Here is a 14,566-nt window from a genome sequence, read left to right as displayed (position 1 = left end):
GCTAGACACAGAATGCTATGGCCTTCTCACCTAGGATTACCATGGCAACAGGAGCATCACAGAGGGCCTGCCACGGTGCCCTTCTAGGCCCTGCCTCAGCTGGGCAGGAAGAAGGGGACGCAGCTTGGCTGGGGGCAGTGGGCAGGGGGCCCTGGAGTGAGTCAGCCAGGCCTGGATGCTGCCTCCAGGCTCTATGTGGGACACCTGCCAGCCCACACCCCTCTCTTGGGCCAGGCACAGAATATACAGGGCAGAGGCCAAGAAAGAAAAGGAGGGGGCTTGGCATAGCTGGACAGGGGTGTTGGGGGACACTGCCAGTCCAGGGCCTGGAAGCCAGACAGACAACAGCACCTCCACCCTGAGCTCAGGAAGCCCTGATCCCCGAAGGGTGGAGTAGACTCAACATTCAAAGAGATGGACACATAAGCCCTGGGCACCACGGAAAGACGACAGAAACCAGGGAAGGCCGGAGAGGCTGGGATACACCTAGGTCCAATTTCATCAAACCCAGTCCTGCCCATGACAACGGAATAGCATGGAATAGACCAGAGCCGGACCAACTAGAGACACGAGGCTGTGAGTTCCCCCATGGACTCTGCCACGCTGAAGCTGGCCAGGTGAGGCACTGACCCTATCCACCTTCCACCTACCCCCACCCTTCCAGCTCAGAACTGGGGCTCATGGCAGGTGAGTAGCGGAAAGGACATCGTGGGTCAGGCTTCTCCTAGACAACTCTACAGGACCTGGATGCCGTCAAAGGTTCACACCCAGGGAGTAGCCTCAGTGTCCTCAGCTCGAATGGGCCTGTTGAGTTTGACGTGCTGTGAAAGAATGGTACGTTTCTCGTCCAGCTGCTCATTTTGCAGACAAAGAAACTGAGGTATAGAGAAGGAAAATGACTTGCCTGAAGTCACAGTAGGCCGCCTGTCTAGGTGAGTGCAGCATCTCCACTGCTCCAGGATGCTCCTGCGGTTCACTTCCATGGTGAGCACTGAATGCCGACCGACCGTGCTTAGCGCTGCGCTGACCACTGTGAGAGGGCAAGAACGGTAGAAATAATCATTTCTCCCCATCTTGACCACTTACTGGGTGTTAGGCAGTGCACTAAGCTCTCTTTAGAAATGTCATCTAATCATCAAAACAACCCCTGGGGAAGAGGAAGGGTCATCCATCCGTCACAGTGGGTGGATGTGGGGGAGGACAGCACAAGGGCAGGCTGGATGAGGAGTAAGCCACATTGGCCACTATCTGTCAGGTCGATGGGTTGATGGCAGGCTGCCTTAGCTGCCTTTCCCTGCCTCAGATGCAGGCTGGCTGGGATCCCACGGCTACAGCCTTCTCCACCCATGCTAGGGCTACCAGACGTAGCAAATAAAACTACAGGCCAAGCCAGGCGTGGTGGCTCATGCCTATAATCCCAGCACTTTGGGAGGCCGAGGCAGGTGAATCACCTGAGGTCAGGAATTCGAGACCAGCCTGGCCAACATGGAGAAATCCTGTCTCTACTAAAAATACAAAAATAATTAGCCAGGCATGGTGGCACACGCCTGTAATCTCAGCTACTTGGGGAGGCTGAGGAAGGAGAATCACTTGAACCCAGGAGATGGAGGTTGCAGTGAGCCAAGATCACACCGTTGTACTCCACCCTGGGTAACAAGAGCGAAACGCCGTGTCAAAAACAAAAACAACTACAGGACAGTTGGGCAAATAAGAATTTCAGATACAAAACTGAATAATTTTTTAGTGTAAATATGTCCTACATTATATAGGCTCCCAGGGGAGGGGCCTGGGAGCATCGTCCTTTTCTCTGTCGGCCCCTCTGCTTTGCTGATTTGCTTAGTCCATCCATTCCTTCCTGCTGCTGGCTTCTACAACCTGGCTTCTCAATCTGAGGCCTGGGGCCCAGTTACATCATTTGGAAGCTTGTTACCAAAGCAGAAGCCGGTCTGGTGCAGTGGCTCGCACATATAATCCCTACATTTTGGGAGGCTGAGGTCGAAAGATTGCCTGAGCCCAGGAGTTTGAGGCTACAGTGAGCTATGATCACACCAGCTCAGAACTGCAGTCCCGACTGGGTGACAGAGCAAGACCCTGTCTCAACAAAGGAAGGAAGGGAAGGAAGGAAAGGAAGGAAAGGAAGGGAAGGAAGGGAAGGAGGGAGGGAGGGACCCATTCTGTACGTCATCTTTTTTACTTTCTTGAGGAGGTTCCTTGATGCATAAAAGTTTTTAATTCATTTTGAAGGAGGGAGGGAGGGAGAGGAGGGGAGGAAGATTCATGTATACCTGCTTTATACAATTACAAGAGAGATTTAAGATTATTGTTTACACTTCAAAAGTACTAAATGCTTGTTATAAACAATTAGGAAACTACAGAGCAGTTTAAAACAAAACAAACCCCCAAACAAGGTTATCATTTTGATGTATTTCCTTCCAGTCTTTTTTTATAATTTTAATATTGAGGTACAATCCATGTCCTGTAAAATTCACCTTTTCCACTTACGTATGTAGTGTTTACATATTTATTTATGCTAAAGGCATCCTAGTAGGTGTGCAGTAGTATCTCATTGTGGTTTTGATTCGCATTTCCCAGATGGCAAACAGTGTTAAGCATCTTCTCATGTGATTATTGGCTATTTGTTTATCCTCATTGGAGAAATGTCTACCCAAGTCTTTTGCCCATTTTTTCAGTTGGATTGTTTGTCTCCTTGTTGTTGTTAGAATCATTTATATATTCTGGATACTAGGTCATAATCAAATATGTGATTTACAAATATTTTCTCCCATTCTGTAGGTCATCTTTTTTACGTTCTTGAGGAGGTTCCTTGTTGCATAAAGTTTTTAATTCATTTTGAATTTTAAAAATTAAAATTTTAATTTTGATAAATTTTGACCCTGTCAAATCCAAGGTCATGAAGACTGACCTGTACGTTTTCTTCTAAAACTTTTATCACTTTAGTTCTTACATTTAGGAATTTGACCTATTTTGAGGTAATTTTTATATATCATTTGAGGTAAAGGTCCAACTTTCTTCTTTTGCATGTAGCTATCCAGGTGTCTATGTATATTTGTTGAAAAGCTTATTCTTTCCTGTTGACTTGTCTTGGCATACATGTTGAAAATCAATTGATAATACGTATATGGGTTTATTTCTGGACTAGCACTTCTATTCTATTGAGCTATGTGTCACTTCAATATTGCATTGTTTTAATGATGTAGTTATGCAGAAATTTCAAAACCAGGAAGTGTAAGTTCTCCAACTTTGTTCTTTTTCAAGATGGTTTTAGCTCTTTGGGGTCCACTGCAATTCCATATGAATTTTAGGATTGTCTTGCCCATTTCTGCATAAAACGCAGTTGGAATTTTGATGGGGATTACACTGAGTCTGTAGATCACTTAGTCATCTTTACAACATCAAGTCTTCCAATCCATGAACATCAGATGTCTTTTCATTTATTGAGGTCTTCTTTAGTTTCATTCACCACTGTTGTCGGGTTTTCAGTGTACAAGTCTTGCATCTTCTTGGTTAAAAATATTCCTAAGTCTCTTGTTCTTTTTGATAATAATAAAGTTCCATTTTGTAAATGGAATTATTTTCTTAATTTTATTTTCAAATTGTTTATTGCTAATGTATAGAAATACAGCTCATTTTTGTATATTAACCTCGTATCTTGTAACTTTGCTTAATTTATTTACTAGCTGTAATAGTTTTTGTGTGGATTCTTTAGGGTTTGCTACATATAAGATCATGTCATGATTTTCCAGGTGCAGTGGTTCATGCATGTCATCCCAGCATTTGGGGAGGCCAAGGAGGGAGGATTGTTTGAGCTCAGGTGTTTTTTGTTTGTTTGTTTTGAGACGGAGTTGCGCTCTTGTTGCCTAGGCTGGAGTGCTGTGGTATGATTACAGCTCACTGCAACCTCCACCTTCTGGTTTCAAGCGATTCTCCTGCCTCAGCATCCCAAATAGCTGGCATTACAGGTGCACGCCACCATACCTGGCTAATTTTTGTATTTTTAGTAGAGGCGGGGCTTTACCATGTTGGCCAGGCTGGTCTCGAACTTCTGACCTCACGTGATCTGCCCATCTAGGCCTCCCAAAGTGCTAAGATTACAGGCATGAGCCACCATGCCCAGCCTTTACATTGATTTTCATATGTTAAACTACCTTGCTTGCATTTCCATGATAAATCCCACATGGACATTATGTATAATCTTTTTAACATGTTGCTGGATTGGATTTGCTAGTATTTGATTGAGGATATTTGCATCTATATTCATAAGGGATATTGGTCTGTATATTTCTTTTCTTTTTCTTTTTCTTTTTTGAGATGAGGTCTCACTCTGCTGCCCAGGCTGGAGTGCAGTGGCACGATCTCAGCTCACTGCAAGCTCCAACTCCCAAGTTCACGCCATTCTCTTGCCTCAGCTTCCTGAGTAGCTGGGACTACAGGTGCCCGCCACCACACCCAGCTAATTTTTTTGTATTTTTAGTAGAGACGGGGTTTCACTGTGTTAGCCAGGATGGTCTTGATCTCCTGACCTTGTGATCTGCCTGCCTTGGCCTCCCAAAGTGCTGGCATTACAGGTGTGAGCCACCATACCTGACCTGGTCTGTATATTTCTTTCCTTGTGAGATATTGTCTGGCTTTAGTTTTAGGGTAATACTGGCATGAGAGAATGGGTTATGAAGTATATTCTTCTCTATTTTTTGGAAGAGTTTGAGGACTGGTGTTTATTCTTTATTTGCTCCTAATCATTTCTCTATTGGAAGTTTTTGTATTACTGATTCAATCTTGTGTTTGAGGTCTATTCACGTTTTCTGTTTCCTCTTGAGGAAATTTTGGTTTCTAGGCATTTGTTCATTTACTCTAGGTTATCTAATTTGTTGTCATACAAGTTTTCATAGTGTTCTTCTGTAATTCTTTCTGTATCTCTAAGGTCGGTAATAGTTTTTCTTTTTAAAATGTTTTATTTATTTTATTATGTATTTATTTATTTATAGAAACAGAATCTCACTTTATTACCCAGGCTGGAGTGCAGTTGTGTGATCATAGCTCACTGCCACCTTGAATTCCTAGGCTCAAGGGAGCCTCCCGCCTCTGCCTCCCAAGTAGCTGGGATTACAGGCACGTGCCACAGTGCCTGGCTAATTTTTACTTTTTTTTTTTTTTTTTGAGATGGAGTCTCGCTCTGCTACCCAGGCTGGAGTGCAGTGGTACAATCTCGGCTCACTGCAACCTCCACCTCCCAGGTTCAAGCCATTCTCCCGCCTCAGCCTCCTGAGTAGCTGGGACTACCTGCAAGTGCCACCATGCCCCGCTAATTTTTGTATTTTTAGTAGAGACAAGGTTTCACCATGTTGCCCAGGCTGGTCTCAAACCCCTGACAAGTGATCCGCCTGCCTCGTCCTCTGAAAGTGCTGGGATTACAGGCGTGAGCCACTGCGCCCAGCTTAATTTTTAAACTTTTTGTAGAGATAGGGTCTCACCATCTTGCCCAGGCTGGTCTCAAACTCCTGGTCTCAAGCCATCCTCTCACCTTGGCCTCCCAAAGTGTCAGGATTACAGGCATAACTACTATGCCTGGACACATTTTTATTTTTAATTTTTATTCATTCATTTATGTATTTACTTTAGAGACAGCATCTTGCTCTGTCACCCAGGATGGAGAGAAGTGGTATGATCATAGCTCACTGCAACCTTGAACTCCTGGGCTCAAGGCAATCCTCCTGCCTCACCCTCGCCAGTAACTAGGACTACAGGCATGAGACACCATGTCCAGCTAGTAGTAATTTTTCTACTTTCGTTCCTTACTCAACAAAGTAAGAAACAGGGCCTTACTCTGTTGCCCAGGCTGGAGTGCAGTGGCAGGGTCACAGTTCACTGCAGCCTCAATCTCCTGGGCTCAAGTAATCCTATTGCCTCAGCCTCTCAAATAACTGGGACTACAGACATGTGCCACCACACCTGGCTAATTTTTTAATATTTTATTTTTAGCAGAGACAAGGTTTCCCTATGTTGTCCAAGCTGATCTTGAACTCCTGAGCTCAAGCAATTCCCCCACCTTGGCCTCCAGAAGTGCTCAGATTACAGGCGTGAGCCATCCCAGCCTTATTCCTAACTTTAGTAATTTGAGTCTTCTTCTTCTTCTTTTTTTTTTTTTTGGTCAGTCTAAAGTTTCATCAATTTTCTTGATCTTTTTGAAGAATCAACTTTTGTTTTCATTGATTCTTTCTGTTGTTTTTCTCTATTTCATTTATCTCCACTCTAATTTTTATTCTTTCCTTCCTTTTGCTTGCTTTGGGTTTAGTTTATTCTACTTTTTCTAGTTCCTTAAATTGGAAGTTTAGGTTATTAATTGGAGATCTTTCTTCTCTTTGATGTAGGTTTTTACAGCTATAAATTTCCCTTTGAGTACTGCTTTTGCTGTATTCGGTAAGTTTCAGTATGCTGTATTTTCATTTTCATTCATCTCATCTAATTTCTCTTGTGATTTTTTTCTTTGATCCATGGGGCATTTGAGTGTGTTGCTTAATTCCCACATATTTGTGAATTTTTCACTTTTAATTCTGTTATTTCTAATTTCATTCCATTGTGATCAGAAAGATAATTCATATGAATTCAATCCTTTAAAGTTTATTAAGACTTGTTTTGTGGTCTAACATATGGTCTATCCTGGGGAATGTTTTATGTGTAGTTTGAGAAGAATGTGTATTCTGCTATGGTTGGGTAGAGTTAGCATTGTTCAAGTCTTATATTTCCTTATCTAGTGTGTAGTTCTAGCCATTATTGAAAGTGAAGTATTGACGTTTCCAACTATTCTTTTTATTTTATTTTATTTATTTATTTATTTTTAACTTTTTTTTTTTTTTTTGAGACAGAGTCTTGCTCTGTCACCAGGCTGGAGTGTAGTAGCATGATCTCGGCTCGCCGCAACCTCTGCCTCCCAGGTTCAAGCCATCCTCCTGCCTCAGCCTCCCAAGTAGCTGGGATTACAGGCACGTGCCGCCATGCCCAGCTAATTTTTGTATTTTTAGCAGAGACAGTGTTTTACCATGTTGGACAGGCTGGTCTCGAATTCCTGACCTCAGGTGATCTGCCCACCTTGGCCTCCCAAAGTGGTGGGATTAGAGGCGTGAGCCACTGTGCTCGGCCGATATTTCCAGCTATTCTTGCTGACCTGTTTCTACTTTGAATTCTGTCCGTTTTTGCTTCAAATACTTTGAGGACTCTGCTGTTAGGTGAAATATATAATTGTTATATCTTCTTGATGAATTGAGCCTTTTATCATTACAAAATGTTTCTCTTTGTCCCTTGTAACAATTTTTGCCTTAAGGTCTATTTTTTATAATATTTCTTCATGTGGTTTTGAGTTACTATCTAGTGTCCTTTAGTAGCAACTTGAACAGCTCCCTTTAGCATTTCTTATAGGGCAGGTCTACTAGTGACAAACTCTTTCAACTTTAGTTTATCTGGGGATGTCTTGAATTCTCCTTTTTTTCCTGAAGGATAGCTTTGCCAGATATAGAAATCTTAGTTATATATAGATAGATAGAGAAATCTTAATCTTCTTTTGTTTATTTCAGCATTTTCTGAATATATCATCCCACTATCTGGCCCCCATGGTTTCTGATGAGAAATAAACTGTTGATCTTATTGAGATTAGCTTATATATGATGAGTCACTTTTTCTTGTTGTTTTCAAGATTCTATTTTTGGGCAGGGAGTGGTGGCTCATGGCTCATGCCTGTGATCCCAGCACTTTAGGAGGTTGAGGTGGTGGATCACTTAAGGTGAGGAGTTTGAGACCAGCTTGGTCAACATAGCGAAACCCTGTCTCCACTAAATATACAAAAATTAGCCAGGCATGGAGAAGGCAGGGGTTACAGTGAGCCGAGATCATGCCACTGTACTCCAGCCTGGGCAACAAAGTGAGACTGTCTCAAAACAACAACAACAACAACAACAAAAATCAAGTTTCTCTTTTTATCTTTGTCTTTCAATAGTTTGATTCTAATGTATCTTGGTTTTGATCTCGTTGTGTTTATCCTATTTGGGATTCATTAGGCTTATTGAATGTGAAGACTGAGTCTTCCATTACATTTTGAAAGTTTTGGGCCATTATTTCTTCAAATATTCTGTCTTCTTCCTCTCCCTCCTCTCCATCTGGGACTTTCATTATGCATATGTTGTTATGCTCGATGGTATTCCATGGGTCTCTTAAACTCTGTTTGTTTTTCTCCATTCTTGGTCCTCAGATTGTTAATCTCAATTGACTTATCTTCAAGTGTGCTGATTCTTTCTTTTGCCTGCTCTAATCTATATTGAGCTCCTCTAGCGAATTTTTATTTCAGTTATTATACTCTTCAACTCCAGAATTTCTTTCTTTTTACTTTTTTCTTTTCTTTTCTTTTTAATGTTCCTCTTAGCTCATACTTAAAACTCCAGGATTTCTATTTGTTTTCTTTTTATAATTTATCTTTATTATAGAATCCATTTCTTGTCTGTTTCAGCTCCTAGTGGCTGCCAGCACTCCTTGGCTTTTGGCCACATCACTCCTCCATCTTGTGCCTTTTTCTCTTTTGTCTGTGTCAGGTCTCTTTCTGCCTCCCTCTTATAAGGATACATGTGATTGCATTTAGGGTCTACTCCAATAATTTGGAATAATCTCCCCATCTCACAGTCCTTAACTTAATTATGTCTTTACAGACTCTGTTTTCATATAAGGTAATATTTGTAGTTTTCAAAGATTAGGATTCAGTAACTTTGAGAGGCCATTTTTATCCTACTACAGTTATGGTCCTTTCATGAAATATTATACAGCAATAAAAATGAATGTACTGGCCGGGCACGGTGGCTCACGCCTGTAATCCCAACACTTTGGGAGGCTGAGGCAGGCAGATCACAAGGTCAGGAGTTTGAGACCAGCCTGGCCAATATGGTGAAACCCTGTCTCAACTAAAAATACAAAAATTAGCTGGGCATGGTAGCACATGCCTGTAATCCTAGCTTCTCAGGAGGCTGAGGCAGGAGAATTGCTTGAACCTGGAGGCGGAGGTTGCAGTGAGCTGAGATTGTGCCATTGCACTCCAGCCTGGGTAATACAGCGAGACTCCATCTCAAAAAAAAAAAAAAAAAATTAATGAACTATAGTTACATAAAATAAGGTAAGTCTTGGATACAATGCTGAGTTAAAAAAAAAGTTTGAGAAGACTTTATCACTATCTATTTATTTATGTCTTTGATTTCTCTTTTATTTATGTCTTTTATTTTATTTCTCTTTAATGTCTTTTATTACACTGTAAGCCTTATAAAGCTTAGAATGTAAGCTTCATAGGCCAGGGCCTTGTTTTGCTCATTGCTATACACCCAGTGCCTGGAAGAGTGACTGTCAGGCAAAGAAATACCAAACAAATAACTGCTGAATGAATGAACTATTAAAATTGATATTTATGAAGACTGATATAAGCAATTACAAAAATCTTACAGTATAACAATAATTTTTTTAAAAACCAGAATCCCAAAGTGCTAGGATTACAGATATGAGCCACCATGTCCAGCTAAGGTGGCCTTTTTCAATTTGAAAACTTATATACTTCAGTTTTGGGAAACAATCTTGAATTATTTATTTAATGCTTTACCCCCTTCATTTTCTTCTGTTCCTTCTTTATGCAGACATTGAACCTCCTAAATTGATTCTCTACTTTTCTAATCTTTTCACTATTTTCCATTTCTTTCTTTTTGGGGGGTACTCCCTCAACTGTGTCTTCCAAACTTACTCATTGTTTTCATGTCTACCATCATGCTTTTAAAAAATATATCATTTTCCAGTAGTTTCTGTTGCTCTGTGAATGTTTACTTTCGTAGAATCAGGTTACTATTTCATGAATACAATACCTTCTTTTCCCACTCTGAGGTTATTAATGCCTCTCCTTCGTCCTCCTCCTTGCTCTCCTTCTCCTCCTCCTCCTCTTCACCTCCTCTTCTCCTTCTTCTTTTTTCTACGGAGTCTCTTTTTCCTGCAAGTTGCTTTTTTTCTGCTTACTAGGTTTGGTCTCTCTTAAGGTAGAGGTTCTCCTTAGTTGTCTAGTAATCCTTGATTGTTCATTATGAAGAGCGAGATCTGAAAAACCAATGGCAAGCATGTTGACTTTGAGCCGGATGGATATTTTGTTGGGTAACATTCGTCTTAGATCTCTCTTCCTGGGTCGGCCAGAGTCACATAGAGGGGCTGTCTGGAGGGTAAAGGTCTGGCTTTACCCTCCTAGTGACTGAGTGAGTTGCCATTTTGGCTGACAAGTGAGAGAAGAGGGTAGGAGGTCTCAGATTTCAGTGTGTATACAATCACTTAACCCCCTTATTCAGCTGCTGGCCCAAAGACCTTCTGTTTTGCCATCTCCAGAGAATAAATCTCCAGTGTTACGCTAGACTCAGAAAGGGGCAGTTGGCCAGTGGCATGGAGTAGAGGAGGGGACCTAGGGATCAAATTGCTTATCCATTTGCTTTGATCTAGTGCTCTATACTTCAGCTTTTTCTACCAGTGCCAGTGGTCTCTGCTGCCGCCAGCTCCTGATGTTTTGCTGCCTTGATGTAACCATAATTCAGAAAGATTTGTTGGTATCTCACACCGTAATGATGGAAGTGTCTATTTTCCCCTGTAGCTTTAATTATTCTTGCTTTAAATATTTTAGGCTATTTTATTAGGCACATATTAATTTAGATGGTTATATCTATCTGGTGAATTTTTTTAAACGTCATCATTTTATTATTACTGCATAGTGACCACCTCTACCCTTTTAATGTTTTTCATCTTAAAGTTTGCTATTAATTTGGTCTTTTTGAGACAGGGTCTTGCTGTGTTGCCCAGACTGAGTGCAGTGGCATGATTACAACTCACTGTAGCCTTGACCTCCCAGGCTAAAGTGATCCTCCTGCCACAGCCTCCCAAGTAGCTGGGACTACAGGCCTGCACCACCATGCCTGGCTAATTTTTGATTTTTTGTAGAGATGGGGGTCTCCCCATGTTGCCCAGGCTGGTCTCGAACTCCTGAGCTCAAGTGATCCTCCCTCCTCAGCCTCCGAAAGTGCTGGGATTACACATATGATTCATCATGATTCATCTTAAAGATTGGTTATTAATGCAGAAATACCACCTTACTTTTGGTGTGACTTTTTCAAGCTCACCCTTTCCATATCCTTATGCTTAGGTGGTCAGATATGCCTTTTTAAAAAACATTTTGAACGTTTTTAAGTGTATAGTTTACTGACATTAATTACATTCCCATTGTTGTGCAACCATCATCCATCCATGTTGTCTTCCCAAATGAAACTCCATACCCATTAAACAAATATCACCTCCCCTCCATTCTCTATTTTCTATTATTGATTTCATAGACTTTGTAAGTCTATGCTTGGCCAGGAGCAGTGGCTCACGTCTATAATCCCAGCACTTCAGGAGGCTGAGGCGGGTGTATTGCTTGAACCCAGGAGTTTGAGACCAGCCTGGGCAACATGGCAAAGCCCCGTCTCTACTAAAAACACAAAGATTAGCCGGGCATGGTGGTGGTGTGCGCCTGTAGTCCCAGCTATTGAGGAGGCCAAGGCAGGGGAATCACTTGAACCTGGGAGGTGGAGGTTGCAGTGAGCTGAGATTGCACCACTGCACACCAGCCTGGGCGACAGCAGAGTGAGACCCTGTCACAAAAAAAAAGAAAGAAAAAAAAAAAAAAAAAACCCCACGGTAGCTCACACCTGTAATCTCAGCACTTTGGGAGGCTGAGGCAGACGGATCACTTGAGGTCAGGAGATCGAGACCATCCTGGCCAACATAGTGAAACCCTGTCTCTACTGAAATACAAAAAATTAGCCAGGTGTGGTGGTGCACACCTGTACTCCCAGCTACTCAGGAGGCCGAGGCAGGGGAATTACTTGAACCCAGGAGGCAGAGGTTGCAGTGAGCTAAGATCATGCAACTGCACTCCAGTCTGGCAACAGAGCAAGACTCTGTATCAAAAAAAAAAAAAAACAAAACAAACAAAAAAAACTGCTTGGTTCTCCTTGATAATCTCTTGTTGTTTATTCATCTTCCGTTCGTACATTTAAAAAAATTTTTTTTAAATGTTTTGAGATCAAGTCTCACTCTGTCACCCAGGCTGCAGTGTAATGGTACAATCTTGGCAGCTCACTGCACCTCTGCCTCCTGGGTTCAATCGATTCTCGTGCCTCAGCCTTCTCAGTAGCTGGGACAATAGGCGCGTGCCACCACACCCGGCTAATTTTTGTGTTTTTAGTAGAGATAGGGTTTCACCATTTTGCCCGGGCTGGTCTCAAACTCCTGGATTCAAGCGATCCACCTGCCTCAGCCTCCCAAAGTGCTGGGAGCCACCATGCCCGCCCATACATCTATATTAACAATAACTTATCATATATGTCAAAATTAGCTTTAAGAGATGATTTGTAATGTTCCCAACACAGAGAAATGATAAATGTTTGAGGTGATGAATATCCCAGTTACCCAGATTTGATCATTATACATTGTATGCTTGGGTCAAAAGGTCACATATACCCCACAAATATGTACAACTATAATGTAGCCATAAAAATTAAAAACAAATTTTTTTTGTTTTTTTGTAAATTTTGTGTATGTTCTTTTTCTTTAAAAATAGATTCTAAAAATTCATACGTTAACCTTTCAATATCATATATAGGAGACCACTACCTGGAGTCCCGTAGCGTCTAAATCTGTTGTGTGTTGTTTCTATTGATTCTTATTCACAGTGGCTAGCATCTTTATGTGCTGGTGATCTCTGTGAGCTCACTGCTTGATGCTCACTGCCAAGCTCCCAGCTTTGGATGTACTTTCCTTTGTGGGCAAGGAAGTGGCTTTGGCAGACAAGGCCTAGAGCTTGATAGACAACACGTCCTCAAAGAATTATGGCTTCTTTCTAGAATTTTTTTTTTTTTTTTTTTTTTTTCTGTAGCAGGAAGATTCCTCTCTGCTCCAAGTCCACCACATCACTAGGAGAAGAGATTCTCCAACCAATTCCATACTTATCCATAGGAGCCATCTTTTTGATATGTAAATCTGTTCACATCACACTCCTGTGTAAATCCTTTAATGACTCCTCTTTGTCTTTATGTATAAAGTTTGAACTCCTTACCTAGCATACTGTATTAGTTCATTCTCGCACTGCTATAAGAACTACTCAAGGCTCAGTAATTTATAAAGAGAAGAGGTTTAATTGGTCCACAGTTCTGCAGGCTATACAGGAGACATGGCTGGAGAGGCCTCAGGAAACTTACGATCATAACTGAAGGTGAAGGGGAAGCAGGCACATCTTACATGGCCAGAGCAGATGGAAAAGAGCAAAGCGGGAGGTGCTACAGACTTTTAAACAACCAGATCTCAGTTAGGCGCGGTGGCTCATGCCTGTAATCCCAGCACTTTGGGAAGCCGAGTCAGGAGGATCATGAGGTCAGGAGATCGAGACCATCCTGGCTAACACGGTGAAACCCCATCTCTACTAAAAATAGAAAAAAAAAAAAAATTAGCAGGGCGTGGTGGCAGACGCCTGTAGTCCCAGCTACTTGGGAAACTGAAGCAGGAGAATGGCATGAACCCAGGAGGCGGAGGTTGCCGTGAGCTGAGATCACACCACTGCACTCCAGCCCAGGAGACAGTGTGAGATTCTGTCTCAAAAAAAAAAAAAACCCAGATCTCATGAGAACTCACTTACTATCACAAGAACAGCAGCGGGGAAATACATAAATACATTACCATGATCCAATCATCTCCCACCAGGCCCCTCCTTCAACACTGGAAATTACAATTCGACATGAGATTTGGGCAGGGAGGCAGAGCCAAACCATACCACATACAAAGCCCCGCATGATCTAACCCCTGACTCTTTTGCCAGCCCCAACTCTTTCAATGGTCTCCCTTTCCACTCCCAAACTCCTGCCTCACGAAATTTTTCCAGACTCCTAACCTTAAGTCTAGGTGAGGAGTTCCTGGATGTGCTCCCAGATGACTTTGCACTTCCCCTATCCTTGTACCTGAACTGTGGTCCTGTGTGCTAGTCTGTTTTGCATTGTTATAGGGAATACCAGAGACTGGGCAATTTGTATAGAAAAGAGGTTTCTCTGGCTCGCAGTTCTGCAGACTGTATGGGAAGCATGGCACCAGCATCTGCTTCTGATGAGGGTCTCAGAAAGCTTCCAATCATGGTGGAAGGTTAAGGCGGGGCATGCATGTCACATGGTGAGAGAGAGAAAAAGAGAGAGATGGGGGAGGTCCCAGACTCTCTTTAAGAATCAGAGCTGGCTGGGTGCGGTGGCTCATGCCTGTAGTCCTAGCACTGTGGGAGGCCAAGGCGGGTGGATCACCTGAGGTTAGGAGTTTGAGAGCAGCCTTGCCAACATGCTGAAACCCATCTCTACTAAAAATACAAAAGTTAGCTGGGCATGGTGCCTGTAATCCCAGCTACTCAGGAAGTTGAGGCAGGAGAATCGCTTGAACCTGGGAGGTGGAGGTTGCAGTGAGCCAAGATCGTGGCATTGCATGGGCC

The 14,566-nt window shown here is 42.4% G+C and overlaps 1 protein-coding gene across 1 annotated transcript in view; it reads left to right on the top strand.

Annotated features, from left to right (window-relative positions):
• The first annotated feature begins 88 nt into the window (after positions 1–88).
• RAB3IL1 (RAB3A interacting protein like 1) overlaps positions 89–14,566 on the top strand; it is a 43,803-nt gene continuing 29,325 nt past the window's right edge. Inside the window, exon 1 of the mRNA XM_009185862.3 lies at positions 89–617. Coding sequence (XP_009184126.1) covers positions 589–617 — 29 coding nt within the window. The 5' untranslated portion in view covers positions 89–588. The remainder of the gene's footprint in view (positions 618–14,566) is intronic.

This window comes from Papio anubis, chromosome 12, assembly GCF_008728515.1.
Source record: "Papio anubis isolate 15944 chromosome 12, Panubis1.0, whole genome shotgun sequence".
Lineage (NCBI taxonomy): Eukaryota > Metazoa > Chordata > Mammalia > Primates > Cercopithecidae > Papio > Papio anubis.
This window is presented reverse-complemented; position numbering and strand designations above follow the sequence as displayed.